A 17336-nucleotide genomic window follows, 5' to 3' on the forward strand; every position below is an offset into this window, starting at 1 on the left:
ACATGAAAAATTATTTTCTCTATAGAAAGTAGAAGGATTTAATTTACATATAATTTGAGAGAGAAAAGAGAAATGATGACTAAGCTATATGCTGAAATTGTCCAGGTCAACGTCTAACTAAAAAACTTATGATTAGAAGTTAGATAAATTATAATACATAAAATTTAAAAATTAAAAAAATTTTATATTATATTTTTAAGTTGGACGTTTATAATATTTTAATTATATAACTTTAAGGATAGTTAAAATTCAATCACCGAAGGAGAAAAGAAAGATGCTTGGATCATATAAAATTGACACGCGTCATAATGTACAGCCTTAAAATACCGTCATTTCAAAAAAGCCCTCTCCCCTCTACATTTCTCCCTCCCACACTTCTCTCCTATGTTTACTTCTTTATTAACCAGAAGACCTTCACCTTCTGTTTTGCTGCCCTTTCTTTCTCTGCCTCAGATCTTGGTAATTATAAGGAATCTTTGTCTCTCTCTCGGGTGAGCACTGAGAAGTTGTATCTGCTGCCATGGCGGTGTCAGAGCTAACATCCCCTGCACCTGCATATACCCACACCACCACTCATCTCCGCTCTTCTTCCCAGCTCTCACTCTCTTTTACCCATCTTTCTCTTCGCTTTCCCCGCGCCTTTCGACCTCGAAGCACTACAATGACTTGCTCTGTAAAGTAAGCTTTTTTAGCCCTTGTTTTAATGGAATTCTATTCTTCGCAAATGTATAAGCAAATTAACCTTTTTCTTTTATTACTTTTTGTTTTGCAGTCAAGTTCAAGCGCCAGTTTCAGTCCAGAACCAAGAGCCCAAGGACAAGTCTGATTGCTTTGGTGTTTTCTGCCTGACATAAGATCTCAGGGCTGTATGTGCTTTATACCCTTTATTCTATAATATCGACATCATCTGTGTTTCTTTAATTTTATAGATTTTATTGGTTACTTTAATGGATGTTGTTTACTTCTGATGTTTGATATAGTGGCAATTTTCTAATTTCCTTAGTAGTTTGGCTCTACTTTTAGTGACCTACTTAGTGTGGCGATCGGGATTAATTGGCTTGAATTTTTTTCTTTAAAAGAAAAAAAAAAACTTGCAAAAACATTTGATGAATTTTCTTAAAAGGTTTCTCTGATTTGTTATTTCTCATATATATATATAAATGACAATTTGTTGGAATTACATCAACAAGTGTATTAAAAGATCATGTCTACTATCACATTTTTTCTTTACTGTTTGATTTCTTTTTTTTTTTTTGTTTGACTGATAGATCATTTTTTTTTTTTTTAGTTTCAATGTGCTTACAGGAAGAGGGGACAAAATCATGGAAGAAACTAATTAATGTAGCAGTTTCTGGTGCTGCTGGGATGATATCTAATCACCTACTCTTTAAAGTAAGGTCTTCTTGTTTCTTATTCAGTAAAGCTTTTAATAGTACCTTTTTTCCCCTTTCTTAAGCATCAAGATTCAGAACTTGTTAGTGGACTGGTGATTGCCTATGGCTGCACAAAATAAAAATCTGCATCAGGAGAAACACATTATGGCATAGCATAAGTTGCTCAACAACTAGAAAAATAAGCCACAATAAAGGATTGAAGTGAACATAAAACTTGGGAATTCAAAGTAAACATGTGTTACATTTGATTCAGAACATGCCTGATGCCCATCCTTTTTTTTTTTTTTTTTTCTGATATGCTAGAATGGAGCAAATCATAGTATCATTTCTGGAACTTCATTGTTCAAAACCATCTAGATGTGCACCATCAGCAGTAGCAGTAGCAGTAGCTTAATTTTTATTTTTTGAGGATCTTCAAATTGTATTTTTTTTTCCCCTAATTTATATGTATCTTGAAAACATCCTAGCTGTTGTTATTGCCATTATACTTCATTCAAGGATTAGAATATTCTTTTTTTGAATGGTAAAAACAACATTATTGTTATTTATCAATGCGAACTGCAATATTTGTATCTGTTTTGATCGCTAAGCTTGTTTTGTTCTTTCAGCTTGCATCTGGCGAGGTTTTTGGGCCAGATCAGCCAATTGCATTAAAACTATTGGGATCTGAAAGATCATTTCAAGCTCTTGAAGGTGTATGCTTGGAATTTAATTGATTTAATACTACCATTGGCAAGCAGCGATTTAGCTAGTATACTAATGTAGCTGTCCCAAAATAAACAAGAATTGCTGATGGAGCTTTTACATGGGGAGCTGAAGACAGATAATTAGAGTAAATAAATATTTAAGCTGATTATGAAACCTATCCATAATTAAAATAAGTGTAATTCTAGTTCATGATCAGGTTGCGTTCAGCTTTATTTACAACTAGAGTATTTTTTTTTTCTATTCACTTTGTTATCCTATATTTTCTAACATTGTACAAACTTCATTATCAACAAATCTACATATGGTATTTTCTGTTGCATTGTAATGTGGAAATTTCTTAGTATTTAAGAAATTGGATTAATGATGTGCAAATTTTAGCATCTTACCTGCCATAAGAATATATATATATATATATATATATATATTCAATGATGCATTGTCTTCAAGTTGAAAGTTTAATATTTTTTTCAGAGTAACAACTCAGGTTTCTCCATGCTCTTTGAAATCATTATGGGTGCAGGAGTTGCAATGGAAGTTGAGGATTCCTTGTATCCTTTGTTGAGGGAGGTGAGCATTGGAATAAATCCTCATGAAGTGTTTGAAGATGCTTAATGGGCTTTGTTGATTGGAGCAAAGCCACAAGGGCCTGGCATGGAACGAGCGGACTTACTAGATATCAATGGGCAGATTTTTGCTGAGCAGGTAACATTCATTTTCACATCTCTTTATCTCGTTTTACCCATTTTAGAGTCTGTTACTGAATTATAGTCTTGGTTCAAAATGTAATGCCGTTGCATCTTGCAATGTCAAGGTGATCGTAGTGGGCAACCCTTGTAAGTTTGTAACACCAAGTAAGGATTATCATTTATTGTCACTTTTCATATTGTTTTTGCCTGATACCTAGCTTGTAGTTCCTCTGATGGGCCTCATTAGGATTTAACTCCTCTTGCAGTGCTTTAATTTGTTTGAAAAATGCTCCAAATATACCAGCAAAGAATTTCCATGCTTTGACTATGTTGGATGAGAACCGGGCATAATGCCAGGTAAATACATCTCTTCAACTTTGCTTTTTATTGAACCATAATAAATACTGTTGTGACAAGAAGCCAAATATTTTAACTTGATAGTTGTTGGTTTAGCTTGCCCTAAAAGCAGATGTGTTCTATGATAAAGTGTCAAATATGACCATAGTTATTAAAAGCGTGCCTCAGGCTCCAGGCTTACCAGGCTCCAGTCCTAGCACCTCTACAGGAGAAAGGCAGGCAACATTCACCAAGCCCTCGCCTTATGCGCCTAGGCATGCGCCTTGTTCCAGGCGCAAGGCTAGAAAGGCGCGCCTTTTTAACAAAAAGCACTATCGCCCAACTCGAAATTTGTTGATCTAGAAGTTTTCAAAATTAGTATCGTTGGTGATAACTAGTCACTAAAATCTCATCAAATTAACATACTCAGGATTATAAACCTCTCATATTTTCATTTTCAACGTTACTGCTCATTATCTTTTTCAAAAAAAAAGTTAATACTCCTTTAGTTCTTAAAGGTGAGGGAAATGATGAAAATATTGATTTTGAAGATAAATATTAAGAAGATGAAAGTGTAAAAAAAGATGAAGAAGATATGGTTACTTTATAATTTCTTAACTTTGGTTATGAAAAATTAAAAGACTATTAAAGTTTTAATAATTTAGTACTTGAATGCTTATTTGTTATTATTATTTTTAGTTTTATGTTATTTGAAGTTTGATAGAATATTCATATTTATTTTATTTTATTTTATTTTATTTGCGCCTCATCTCGCTCAGGCGTGCGCCTTCACCTTCGCCTTGCGCCTAGGCTCCAGGACCCCTTGGTGCCTTAGTGCGCCTTGAGCCTTTAATAACTATGAATATGACCATATGGGGAAATCACTCAACCACTCAGGTATGCTATTCTGTTGGAGGAGTATCTGTAGATTAAATTCTCCTGAACTTCTCTAAAAAATTCTTATGAATTTCTACAGGATCCTGACTTTCTAAATGCTAGAATAAATGGTTTACCTGTAAAAGAGGTTATCAAAGATCACAAATGGTTAGAAGAAGAGTTCACTGAAGGTTCAGAATGTAAAATTCATAAATGCATCACAAATAGAAGTTCATCTTTTATATAGCAATCAACTTAGAATGTTATAAAGGTGTTTAAACTTGTATTTGTAGAGAGGTGGTCTGCTTATTCAGAAATGGGGACGGTCTTCAGCTGCATCCATGGCTGTGTCCATTGTTGATGCTATAAAGTCTCTAATAACGCCGACTCCTGAGGGATTAGTTTTCTTCTGGAGTAAGTTCACTTACACCTGATTTATGCACACTTATGTATACCAGTTTATGATGTCAGTTTTAGATATACCACATACCTCACAAAATATTTCATTCAAATTGCACTGCAGCTTTTTCGGGTTGGGTCATAATTTGGACTCATGAAAAACATATCCAAAATTCAAATTACATCATAACACTATGTCATCATAACACTATGTCCTCTAGGTATTTTGGTCAACATTTTCAATGATTGACAATTGATTTGAGAATTAATAAAATTGAGAATTTGTTTCTCTTCCCGTTTGTTCTGTTGATTCAACATCAATTTGGTATCAAAGTAAGGTATCTAACATTCTAGTTGTCTGTGGAAAATTCCCTTAAACTTTCTTGAATTTTTTGTTGCATTTTGATCTACTGTCCCTTACAAGCCTCTCTTGTTTTCCTCGCCTTCTTTTTTTCCCTTGTCCACTGGGTTTCTCATGAAATAGAGCCTTGCTATTGTGACAAGTCCACCCACTGTCCTTCACTAAGCACCACTGTCTACTCACCAGACAGCTTCATCTCCATCACTAAACATCAGCTTGGCACCAGGTGACTCCTCTGATGCAAGCCTAGCTGCCAGACGTTGCCTAGAGACGAAGTTCTGATAGGGTCAAGCTTCAACCTGACTTGAATTCAACAAATTTCAACATCTGGACCTTCTGTAGCATCTCGCCAGCTGCCGATTGACACATCCCCATTGTTGAAACTCATGCCTGACATCCCTATAGCAAGATCTGTCCAGGACAGTCAAGGTCAGCCCCTAAACCCAAACGAGCTCATGTCATTACTATAAGCCCGTAAGCACCTGGTCAACCTCCAGCTTACTGGCATGTAAGCCCCACATCACCTACCACTTTAATGCATGTCACCTGTTGGCAATTTTTGGTAGAACCCTTTCTGCTAATTTTAATGTCCTGGTTCCAATTTTTGACATCTGTTTGGGTCAGAAATGAATATTTAAGGCTGGTAAGAGCTGTAAATATTCTTTTTGGTAAGATTTTGTGGACTACAATTCAAAATTACAAGTTGAAATCAATAATTACAAGATACAATTAGATTATCTATGTTATTTGAGGGATTCATATGGTGGTGTTTTACATTATCCTCCTGACTTGTTTTGTGAATATTATACCATCATACAACTTTTACAAGTAGGATGAAAGCAGTGCTAAAAACAATATCGAGAGCTCTTAACTTGAAGATATGGTTACAACTTGTAACGATGCAAGGCAAGAAATTCATCATGAAACACAAGAAGAGCAACTTAAAGAATCTGAAGATTTGATTATTGATCGCTCACAAGTTGAAATCCAAAATGATGAGATTGGGTAGGAAAATTTTGAGGTACCTATTCTAGAGAAAGAAGCTGATGAGGAGCAAAAAAAGGTTTTGAGGATTTGATCCTGGGGAAAGAAGAAAAACATAACGTTGAGAAGATAATGAAAATTGAAAATTTATTTAATTCTTTTGTTCTTGATGAATTGAAGAGCTTTTTCAACTGTAGTTGGGACTGATTTTCTATGTTAAGATATTTCAAAGGATGTGAAGCAAAGTATGAAGTTATTCATTTCGATCTTATTGCTCCCATCCAATAAGATAAGTTTGTTTGTTCTCCAAATTCAATTTTTTGTTCTTCAGCACTCTAAAACTCGAGATCGAGTTTTCTTCAAGTGGGGGACCAATCAAGGAAAAGGAGTTATTTTGATTTGATTTTCATTATAAACTTAAGAAGTTTAGGTTTCTATTAATTAATTAGGAAGTTTATATTATTTAGGAATTCTATTATTATGTAGGAAATAATATTTTATTTAGTCTCATAGCTTACATGCAAATGCAGGTTTATGCTAATGGGAATCCCTATGGCATTGGAGAGGATTTAGTTTTCAGCATGCCTTGCAGATCAAAAGTAAGTTTTCTCTCATCACAGTTTTTTCTTTTAGCTCTTTTTTATTTATTCATTTGTATATGTCATGGGCCAACTCTGAAAAAGAATTCCCATTTGGCAGGGAGATGGTGATTATGAACTCGTCAAAGATGTAATATTTGACGACTACCTTCGAAAGAAAATAGCTTAGGTATGTATCCTTATTTAACAAATATTCCAGTGAGGACCATATGGAAAATGGTAAAATAATTCCCTCCATTTGATAGCATTTTAGAGAGTTATTTCAAATGTCGTATTAAATTCTATTGTGAAGAAACTGAATATTTCGACTTGGTGAAATGGAGTCGAAAGATTGATATATCGTAGACACTAATATAGACACTGAAGTTTCGCATGAAATGACTCAAATTCCACATAATTTCAAGTTAGATCCATGTATGGCCTAGAATTGAACATAGATTTGCTGCTTGTGTGTAATGTCTTTTGCAGACAGAAGCTGAGTTAGTCTTTTGCAGACAGAAGCTGAGTTGCTAGCTGAGAAGAGCTGTGTGGCTCACCTTATTGGAGAGGTGAATGTCATATCCTCATCTCCTGGCTTGAGTTGAAATAACTTAAAACTGAGTTGCCAAGATAAATAACTTAGAACCGTTTTGCTCTCTTCAGGGTGTAGGTTTCTGTGATCAGATCACAGAAGACACAATGCTTCCTGGAGAAACGTAATATTACTCTGACGCAACTATTTGGTTAAAAAATTCTTCCACAGCTACTTGGTTAGAAAGCAGATAGGAGAATCATTTAGTTGGTAGTAGCAATTTGCCAATTTTAAGCCATGTAATCAATTTTGAGATTATGATCATCATTTGCATAGTTATTGCCACATCTTTGCTTCATTTGCTTGTATCGTCTCTTGCAATCTTCATGATTTGTTACACACATTCTAGATTCTACCATGTAATTTTAATATACTATTTTCACGCCCAATTAACCCTAATAATCTCCAGAAATAACCCAAAAACATGAGAAACTTCAATCCAACTTAAAAGTCACACTTTCCCACGAAACCTTCATATTCTCAATCACCACATCAAACAACAATATTCTCAGCTTGCAACAAAATTTAAAATCACCTTACTCAAAGCATCAAAGGAATTACCACAATTAAACCAATAAAGGATATTTTTGTGTGTTCATTGTGCCATTCTTGCATGTTAAAATCAAGAACTTAGCTGATCACAAACTATCTATAATACTGCACCAAACAGTTAAATTCTGTTTATACATATTCGTAGATAGAATTCTTACCCTACAATTACTGAACGTGTAAAATTACAATGAACCAATGTAGGTTAAAACACACCATCAGGTTTGCCAGTTAACATAAAGAATCTGTAATAGTTTGCTGTCCTAAGAAACCTATAATGGGGATTAAGGATTAACCAATCCGCAAAGAAAATTCAACCTAGAGAAGAGGGAACAGTTTTCATTGTCTCCCAGGCAACTTCATTGACCATGTAAGTTACTTGCTACAAACACAGATTCCAATTTTAATGCTCACTGAAACAATTAGGACCCAGAAGCACATCAGGGAGAACCAGCTCCGCGACATCAGAGACCATGTCTTGCCTGTGAATAAGCTCCCCAATGGCACCAAATTGGTTGGAGTTGTACTAATATTGTCTTGCAACATGCCAAAAGAGAGGATGACATTGACATTCCCATTCTTGCTAAATGACCAGTCTGTACCAATGCTACTAAAAGTAATGCTTTCTATTCTAATGACACGAGCAGTAACATGAATTGAGCTGGATGGTTGGGCCGCATTTAACTGTAGAGCTGCATCCTTGATAGGGAACTCAGAAGCAAACGCAGAAGGTGCAGGAATGCTGCCCAACATGTGACTGGCCTGCTTCATGAACGGATAGTTCATATCTGCACCACAAAAAATCATACAAAAGAATAGGATCAAATGAACAAAAGTAGGGTAAAATTAAACTAAGAGCCGAAAGAATACATCTTATAATTTTTGTCCTGCACTTGCATCCACAAAGATGAGAACTTTTAGAGGAATAGTAATGAAAGTTCACACAAAGATCTAAATTACCTGAGTCAATCTTTGTTGCCTCTGGCATTTGTTGCTTTGAGGGGGATGCATCAGTGTTACTGTGTGTTGCTAATAGTTTTTGGATTGCTGTTGGCACTTCCTCAGTTCCTCCATTTACATCCTATTGCAAGGCAATTATTTAATTCTCTGTGCGGTCCAAAACCCAATCAACAAGTACAAAGTAGTGAAATATTTAAGTGAATATTTACATTTACCTTCTCAGGTAGAGAAGCTTGATCGGAAACAGCATTTTCGCACCCAAGTTCAGAAGGATCAAAAGTCAGATTGTCATCATTAGCATCAAAGAAATTGAGGTACTCGTCAACCATGTCAAAAACAGTAGAATCTCCAGTAGAGTCTGGCTCCACAGGATTTGAAAGATCATTAGCTTCCAGGAATAATCCTTCACTGGATAAAGGATTGTCAATGGCATCCAAGAATGGCTCATCAAGCAGGAAATTGTCATCAGCAGTATTAGCACTGTTACTAGATTCAGCAATATATTCATGTCTTACTGATTTTGTATCAATCTCATATTGTCCAGGTAAACTGAATAAGTTTTGGTCATCTGGAAGATCAGAACCATACTGAGTTTCCCCCTGGTCAATTATAGGCTTTTGATCATCTCCACTGAAGTTTCCAGAGTGCTCCACATAGTTGCTTGTTTCTCCATGGTAGTAGTTCACAGAAAGGGCAGCATTTTCAGACACAACTCCACCCTCAAAATTCTGCCACAAACCCACATATAAAGAATTCAAAATTTGTAAGATAATAAGTCACTATTCACAGCAATCCAGTAGAATCAGATTTCATTCTTTTCTTAGCTGCCATCATTCTCACAAAATATCCTATCAATCCACCATTCAAACCCTTAATAACACTTGATCTCAAAAAATAAAATAAAAAAAGTTGATTTTCTTGTCCTTTTATGCCTCAATTAACCAAAAGAACCTCTAATGCCTAAATTCCCCTGGTTTGCCCCTTGAAACTGCAAACCTTTGTTTACTGTTTTTCCCATGGATTTCACACCATCAAAAACCATATCAATAAAACAAACAATCAAAGAACCTTTTCTTTTGGCCAGTAACAAGACATTCCTAAAACCAGGACCAGAAATTATTGCAACCAAACAGACAACCTTTTGTTTCTAATAGCAAATCCTAATTCAAAACAAAAATGGGGTCTTACTGCATTCTAAGCACCTATCCATATTTGATATTCGATGCAGATGAATCCACAAGTAAATCTCATGTTAACCTCAATTTATAGCTTTTTTCAAATTTCCTAGACACAAAATCACCATTCCTATATTGCTTTTCATTTAGTTTAGAACAAAACACTACCACATTATTCATTGCTAGGATCCACAAAAGTATATACCTGCTCAAGGTCATTAGTTTCCACATGTACATCTTCACCAAGTATTACTTCATCAGCCATCACCATCTCCTCACCAGGTAATACAACCACCACTTCATCATCATCCCATTCTTCCTCAACAAATGGTGCCCCATACTGTTCTCCATTCTTTGGGCCTGTTCCACTCTTTGGAAAATCCTACACAACACAAATGCATCCGTCCCCCCCAAAAAAACAAGTTAATAGGATATAAAATACAATTACAATTTCAATATTGAAGAACAAGTTCATAAAAAAAACTGAATTTTACAATTTGTATTTGATCTCACTTGAACAACTCCAGCTTTCTCCAAATCCTCATCAGTAAGGCGATACTCGTGCATTACCCAATTGGTACGCTCACCACGTGGAGCCCGCCCAAGATGGTACACAAGGGTCTTCTTCATCCCCACGGCTCGTGAGTTCCAGCGGACAGGCCGGTCCTTCCCAGTTGTCTTCCAGTATCCCTTCTCTGTGGCCCGGTTTGTCTTGGAACCATTGCCATACTTCTTATCCAGCATACTAAAAAAGTACCACTCTAAATCCCTGCTCTTCAACTTTGATTTACCTAAAATCCATAAAAGTAAAGAAAAAAAAAAAAAAGAATGGAAACCAGATGTTCAAAAATATATTACTACTAAAACCAGTAGAGTGAAAGCTTAAACAATCCCCATAACCTCTTCTTTAATTTCAGATTTTAAGTACTTTTGCCATTGATGGTGAGAAATACAATTACAAAACCAATAAATGCCATAAGTTTAGCAGAGCTAAACCATTTATTCATCAACTCAACTAAGCATTTATTCATCGAACATTCAGAATTAAATAAGCAAAAATAACTCGAAATTACCAATTTACCAAACAGAAAAGAAAAAGAAAATTCAAAAATTTTCAAACAACATCAATTATACATGTTACGTATACGATACACAAACGAACATAGCAAAATCAAGATATTAGAAACACAATCGGACCTGGGAGATCCCATGGCTCAGTTTTGTAGATGTCGACTACAGCGATCGGATCAAACCGGAAGGGTTTATTAGTAACCTTCCGTTTGAGGTAGTAGCGAACAAGTTCCTCATCAGTTGGGTGGAATCGGAACCCAGGAGCTAGTGAAGTCGCTGAATCACCACGGGCCATCTACCAAATCAATACCAAAATCAAAAGCGAGAGAATCTTTAAATTATAAAGAAAGTGAGGTGATATTAGGGTTAGGATTTTGGGAATTAGGGATTTCAATTGGAATCTCAAGATAGAAATGGGAAGATAGACGACGCCATTTGCTTGGAGAAAAGGTTGGATTGGGTCTTGAATTAATATATATACATATATACATAATCCTTAGTTCTGATTTTTCGAGGGATTGTAAGGTGAGGAAAAGTTATAGTCACCAGTGAAAGTATGGTTTGTAGTATCACCCCCGCAGTGCTCTTGTGTGGCGATTGGTGAAAAGTAGGCCTCAAATTGACTTTTTTTGAGAGATTTTGTCTTGTTTTGTTAGCTTGCTTACTTGTGTGGGTTAACTAAAAATATTTTAAATATAAAAATAAAATAAAAATTTCATCTTCCAAATTCTTAATAAAATTATAAAGAATTAGAAGATTGTTTCATTTAAAATTAAAAATGTTAATAGGTAGTTAAAAGTATAATAAATTAAATGTTAAATTAAAGTATAATGAATCAAATGTTAAAAGTAAGATTTATTTACCCCATAATTAACATTTTTTATAATTAAATCATATTTTATTAATTTAATTTCTATTAAATGAATTTTCAAAATATTGAAAACCATAAGTATTTTTAAAAAGAAAGAAATTATTTTAATTTTGGATTAGTTTTTGCACGTAATCCTAAATTAAAATATTATTCTCAATGTAATATTAGAGAATTTTTTTAATAAATAAATAAATAAATTTTCTAAAGTTATTTAAATATGATTTTTAAAAAAAGTGTTAAAATGACATCCCTCATTGAAAAGTAATTTTAAATAAAATTAATTAATCGATAAGGTATAAAAAATAAAAATAAAAATAAAAATAAAAATAAAAATAAAAATAAAAGGAGAAAAGAAAGAAATTGTGGAATAGGAGATTAGTTTGTGGCTTTTAAAGCTTTTACGTGGAAAGAGGATCTTTTGCGCTGTCTCTTACGTAACTGCGTTCGAAAGAAGTACGCATCAACTGACGGTCGTGTCCTCGTTGACACGCTGCCTTCATTTTTTATTTTAAAAAAAATATTATTTAATTCATCTACATATTTTAATTAAATTAATTATTTAATTAACTTATTTCAAAAAATAAATTAATTAATTTTTATTTTTTTATTTCATTTACCTTTCAATCCTCACACAACAAATATTCTGTTAATTTGTTAATTACTATATCTAAATGAAAAAAAAAATTATTTTTTATAAAAATTAAATAAGTATTTAATTCAGCAGTTAAATATTTAAATAGCTAAATTAATTTATTTAATAAACTTATTAAAAAGATATCTAATAATTGATATAGTATCTTTCAACTATATTTTTTTATTAATTCTATAAAATTAATGTTCATAAAATACCTGTAATTTTTTTATATTGACTTAAAGTTTAATTTAGTTTATGTATTTATTAAAAAAGTTTAATTTAATTTATTTTAACTTTTTATTTAATTTAATTTAAATTTTTTAATTTAAACTTAATTTAGCCTAAAAATAAAGAAAATTAATAAATTAAACTTCTTACTTTGTAGACTTAAATCAAAAAATCAAAAAAATTAATCTTAAAATTAAGAAATTAAATTTTTTAATTTTTTATTTAAATTAAAAAATTAAAAAATTTAACTCATAAATTTTAATTTTTAAATTAAATTAAATTTAAATTTAAATAAACTAAATTAAACTCCACTGATAAATATAGAAGCTAAATCAAATATTTTACCTTTTTCTATTACTTGACAAGGATATTCTTAATTCTACTCTTAATTCTTACATTTTTAATATTGACACTGATATTTTCTTTTTTTTTTAATTTATAATATTATCACTCATCACATCACATCACATTAATATATTCTAATTTTATTAAAATATTTTTTTATTTTTATTAATGATATAACACATAAAATATTTATTTATTGTGAAAAAAATACGTTTTTTAGTGTAAAATTTAAAATTTATTTTACAACTACATTTTAAAAAATTATTTAATTCTTATTTATTTATTTTTATAATAAATAAATCATATGAATATAATAAATAAAAAATTGTATATTAATTTTGATGACAAAATAAATCATATATATATATATATATGATATAATATAATAAATTAATATTTATATATTTATTTTAATAATAAAATAAATTATATATTAATTATTTTACACATTAATAACAACCGTTATCAGTTACATCTAACAATTAGATTAGACATGCTCTAAATAATTTAAAACCTAAAAAATAAATAGATTATATATTTATATTTTTCAAAATATATGAACAGAATGAAATTCATGTAAACACCTAAAAATACAAAGAATTAAAGATTAAATAAAATAAAAATGTAAAACTAATAAATATTATTTTTTAAAAATAAAAATTTAAATAATTAATTTTGATTAAATATATTTTTGCTTTTCCGTTGACTTTGTAATGATATTGTTCGCTTTGGCCATAAGCCTCACGGTTTTGTCCCATAGGTGGAACGAAGAACTTCCCAGGAGGTCACCCATCCTAGGATTTCTCTCAAGCGAGCACGCTTAACCCTGGAGTTCTTCCAACTCTTCAGACCATTCCACCAAAAGGCGCCTCTAGTAATTAGTTCTCCCATTTTATATATCATTACTTTTTGAACCCAAGACCATCTCCGTGCTTTGCCGATGTGGAATTTGCCTAAGGGACCTTTCTCCCCCCCTTTCGGGACTCAGCGTCCTCGCTGATGTTTGTCCCACCATTGCCCAAGAGGACACGCGAGCGGCTCTAATACCAATTGTAATGATCGGGCTCTAACCACTAGAAGAATTGTCCGCTTTGGCCATAAACCTCACGGTTTTGTCCCATAGGTGGAATGGAGAACTTTCAGAGGTCACCCATCCTAGGGTTTCTCTCAGCGAAGACGCTAACCCTCGAGTTCTTCTAACTCTCCAGGTCATTCCACCAAAAGACGCCTCTAGTGATTAGTTTTCCCATTTTATATATCATTACTTTTTGAACCCAAGACCATCTCCGTGGTTTGCCGATGTGGGATTTGCGTAAGGGACCTTTTAATCCCACATCGGCAAAGCACGGAGATGGTCTTGGGTTCAAAAAGTAATGATATATAAAATGGAAAAACTAATCACTAAAGGCGCCTTTTGGTGGAATGGCCTGGAGAGTTGGAAGAATTCCAGGGTTAAGCGTGCTCGCTTGAGAGAAATCCTAGGATGGGTGACCTCCTGGAAAGTTCTCCATTCCACCTATGGGACAAAACCGTGAGGCTTATGGCCAAAGCGGACAATTCCTCTAGTGGTTACGTGGTGGGCCCATAACCCACAGGTCCCTGGATCGAAACCAGCTCTGATACCACTAAATGTGACACCCCTTACCCGTCTACAGTATAGTCGAGTAAGATATGTCACACAGTGTACCGGAACGCCCTTTTTTTTTTCAATCATTTTTATTCTTCCTAATTTATTTCTTTCATAGTTATGAAGTAAAGTATAATTCATTTAAGTCATTTATTAAAATCATAAAATTATTTGAGGTTGCAAATTTTATAGAAAATCCGGTAGAGTACCGGCTAAAAATGGAGAAAACAGTTCTTCGGAGCTTGTGAAAAACACTTTCAATATGTTTTCAATCATTCCCAAACTCCATTTTATCAAAAAAGTCTCAATATTTTTCAACAATATTTCCATTTCTCATTCATTCATTTCTCATGATATTTATATACAAGTCATAAATAAATACTCAATTTTTCATTCATAAACACAATTTTCACTATTTACATTAATACCAAAATACATTATATAAGTCTCAATTACACATGAGAAAATAAAAGTTAATTACAAAATACCAAAATGAAACTTAGTGTCCTACCAATGCACTGAAGACGGTGAGGTGACACGGATACTATGCAAAGTTGTAGATGGTCTCACCCAGTCTGTGATCTACTGGGCTCTCTATCGGTCTCTCCAAAGCCTACGCGTGGCAAAAAGCAACGCGCTAAGCAATAATCCTTAGTGGTGCCAATAATAGAATAAAAAGAAATAACAGAAAATAAATATGCAGTGATGTTTTGATGTCTTATACATACAATTTTTTGATAATTATTTATAGTCTTATTTATTTTGTACTTGTTATATTCATAATTTCATTAAATTTATCCACTTTCATTTTTGGTTGCTCAAGTAACCTATACCGGATGACTGGACTAGATAAACGAGTAAACTGGCACTGGGTATCAAGTACCTCGGGCCGTCACACCATCGGTCACATATGTATCTCCCGGCAGTAATAGAATGACTAATAAGTCAGATAACATTAGGCACAAGGCCAAGTATCAACACAATGTCAGAATGGCTAAAAGCCATGAAATCACAGAATGGCATAATGTCATATGTAGTACTGCTAATTGAACCCTATTGGCATGCCAACCTATCCAAACCAATCTTACTAGGTGTACTAGGGCATGTTACACTTTTAAATTTTACAATTCTTGAAATTTAAGTTTAGGTGTTACTATTCATTTCATTAGTCAATTAAAATGTTAACTTTTGCATAGACAATAGGTAAATTGGTTCTACTACTCCCAACATACCACATTTTGCATTCTAAAGTTATTGGTATTGGTTGCCAATACCATTTCTAAGCTTAGTGTTAGTTATTCAAATTTTCAGATTTCAAGCATTATGTTTACTGTTCCATTGGTCATTTGTACAATAGGAATTTGGCAAAGTTGTCTTCATAAAAGTTATTCCTTATTGTATCTAGTTACATTTATTTTTTTGAATCACTCCATTTGGAGTTTTGTAGCTCAAGTTATTGCCTAAACACTATAACTGGCCGGATTGCAAACTTTCCAGATTTTCTGGGCAGAACCAAATCTACAGTGTTTTGTACACTGATTGTAGGTCAATTTTTGAACTTGTTATGATCAAAATTTGGGTCTGGTTTCTTCATGAAAGTTGTAGATCTATGTCTCAGCTTTATACTGGTAAAATTTTAAGTCAATTGGACCTTTTTACACTGAGTTATGACCAAATGAATAGACACTGTTCATTTGGTCATTTTGCCCAGGCAGAATGTAAGTCACTCTGATTAGGTTAATTTTTTGGTCAAATTGGTTTGGTTTTCTGGGTAGGGTTTCTTCACCAAAGTTGTACCATTATGTGTCTAGTTTCATGTCTAATTGGCCTTACACCAATTAAACCTATACAACTCCATTTATGGCTACCTAAACCTACTAGACTCACACTTAGTCCTACAGGTCACCAAGGGCAACACACCAAATTTCAACTCCAACATCCTTACTCACTTCAATTCTTCCTCACACACATTCAAATGGTCACTAATTGACCATTACAAGGTTAACATACCATTGCATGAGCAAACCTTAATGGTGTTCAAATGTCCAATTTTTCATGTTCATACATGCAAAATCTTTGCATTTCACTTACACAACTATGTTCAATCACTCATTTAATACCAAGGGCTGCTCATCACCACTTTGCTATCAAGCAAAATCACCTAACCCTAACCAACCCTAGCTTTAGAAATTTTTAGGGTGCACACACACATATGTTTATTTTATTTTCTTATAATTCCTACACAATTCATGCCATTAAACATGAACTAAACCAACAATGGTAAGAGTTAGACACTAACCTTGTTGGAGCTGAATTTCAAGCTAACCAAACTTATTTTTTCCTTCCTCTTTTGGCTGCCTAGAGGATGTTCAAGTTGCAAGTTCAAATTTTTGTGAAACTAGGTAGTGGTTTCAAGGTGAGATTTGGTGAGTTATGAAGCTTGGTGAGCTTTAATGGAGGTTTGAGTATGGAGGAGAGGTTTCGGCTAGTTGACGAGGGAGAAGGCTGATGACTTTTTTTAATTTTTATTGTATCCTTTATCCCCTTTTTATTAGTTAATTTAGGTGTTAGTTAAATATGGTTGGTGGGATTTGTTCAATGACATCATAATGATGTTATAATTAGCCTTTTATCTCATTTCCTCTTCTTTTCTTCTCTACTCATTTTCAATTTACTTTTTAGCAATATTTATTCACATTTTGTGCCATAATAATTATTTACTTAACTGGACAAGTCGGCCAAAAATCATCTCTGTAGACGAAATGATCAAAATGCCCTTCGCTTGGCTTAATGCACCAAAATTATCTCACTGATTGAAAAATTTTTCTAAACATTTTCTTGGCATTCTAACATCATAGAAACCTCAATGACTCTTCTCTGGAGTCCCAAAAATTATTTTATGAATTTTTCCCTGGGTCTAGGGCTCCTAGTTGCGAGTACCGCAACTTCCCACTGGGTTACC

At 33.3% G+C, this 17336-nt stretch overlaps 1 protein-coding gene and 1 pseudogene across 1 annotated transcript; one reads left to right on the top strand and one right to left on the bottom strand.

Annotated features, from left to right (window-relative positions):
* Positions 1 to 342: 342 nt before the first annotated feature.
* LOC110662112 (malate dehydrogenase [NADP], chloroplastic-like) lies at positions 343 to 7222 on the top strand (annotated as a pseudogene).
* A 327-nt stretch (positions 7223 to 7549) lies between these two features.
* Positions 7550 to 11142, bottom strand: LOC110662111 (NAC domain-containing protein 78). The gene is given in 7 exon segments (XM_058151592.1): positions 7550 to 8251; positions 8424 to 8544; positions 8639 to 9151; positions 9804 to 9973; positions 9976 to 10001; positions 10113 to 10389; positions 10796 to 11142. Coding segments are annotated over 7 exon segments (1689 nt in total). The 5' UTR covers positions 10965 to 11142; the 3' UTR covers positions 7550 to 7838.
* Positions 11143 to 17336: the final 6194 nt, after the last annotated feature.

The sequence above is a fragment of the Hevea brasiliensis genome, chromosome 8 (assembly GCF_030052815.1).
Source record: "Hevea brasiliensis isolate MT/VB/25A 57/8 chromosome 8, ASM3005281v1, whole genome shotgun sequence".
NCBI classification, from domain to species: domain Eukaryota; kingdom Viridiplantae; phylum Streptophyta; class Magnoliopsida; order Malpighiales; family Euphorbiaceae; genus Hevea; species Hevea brasiliensis.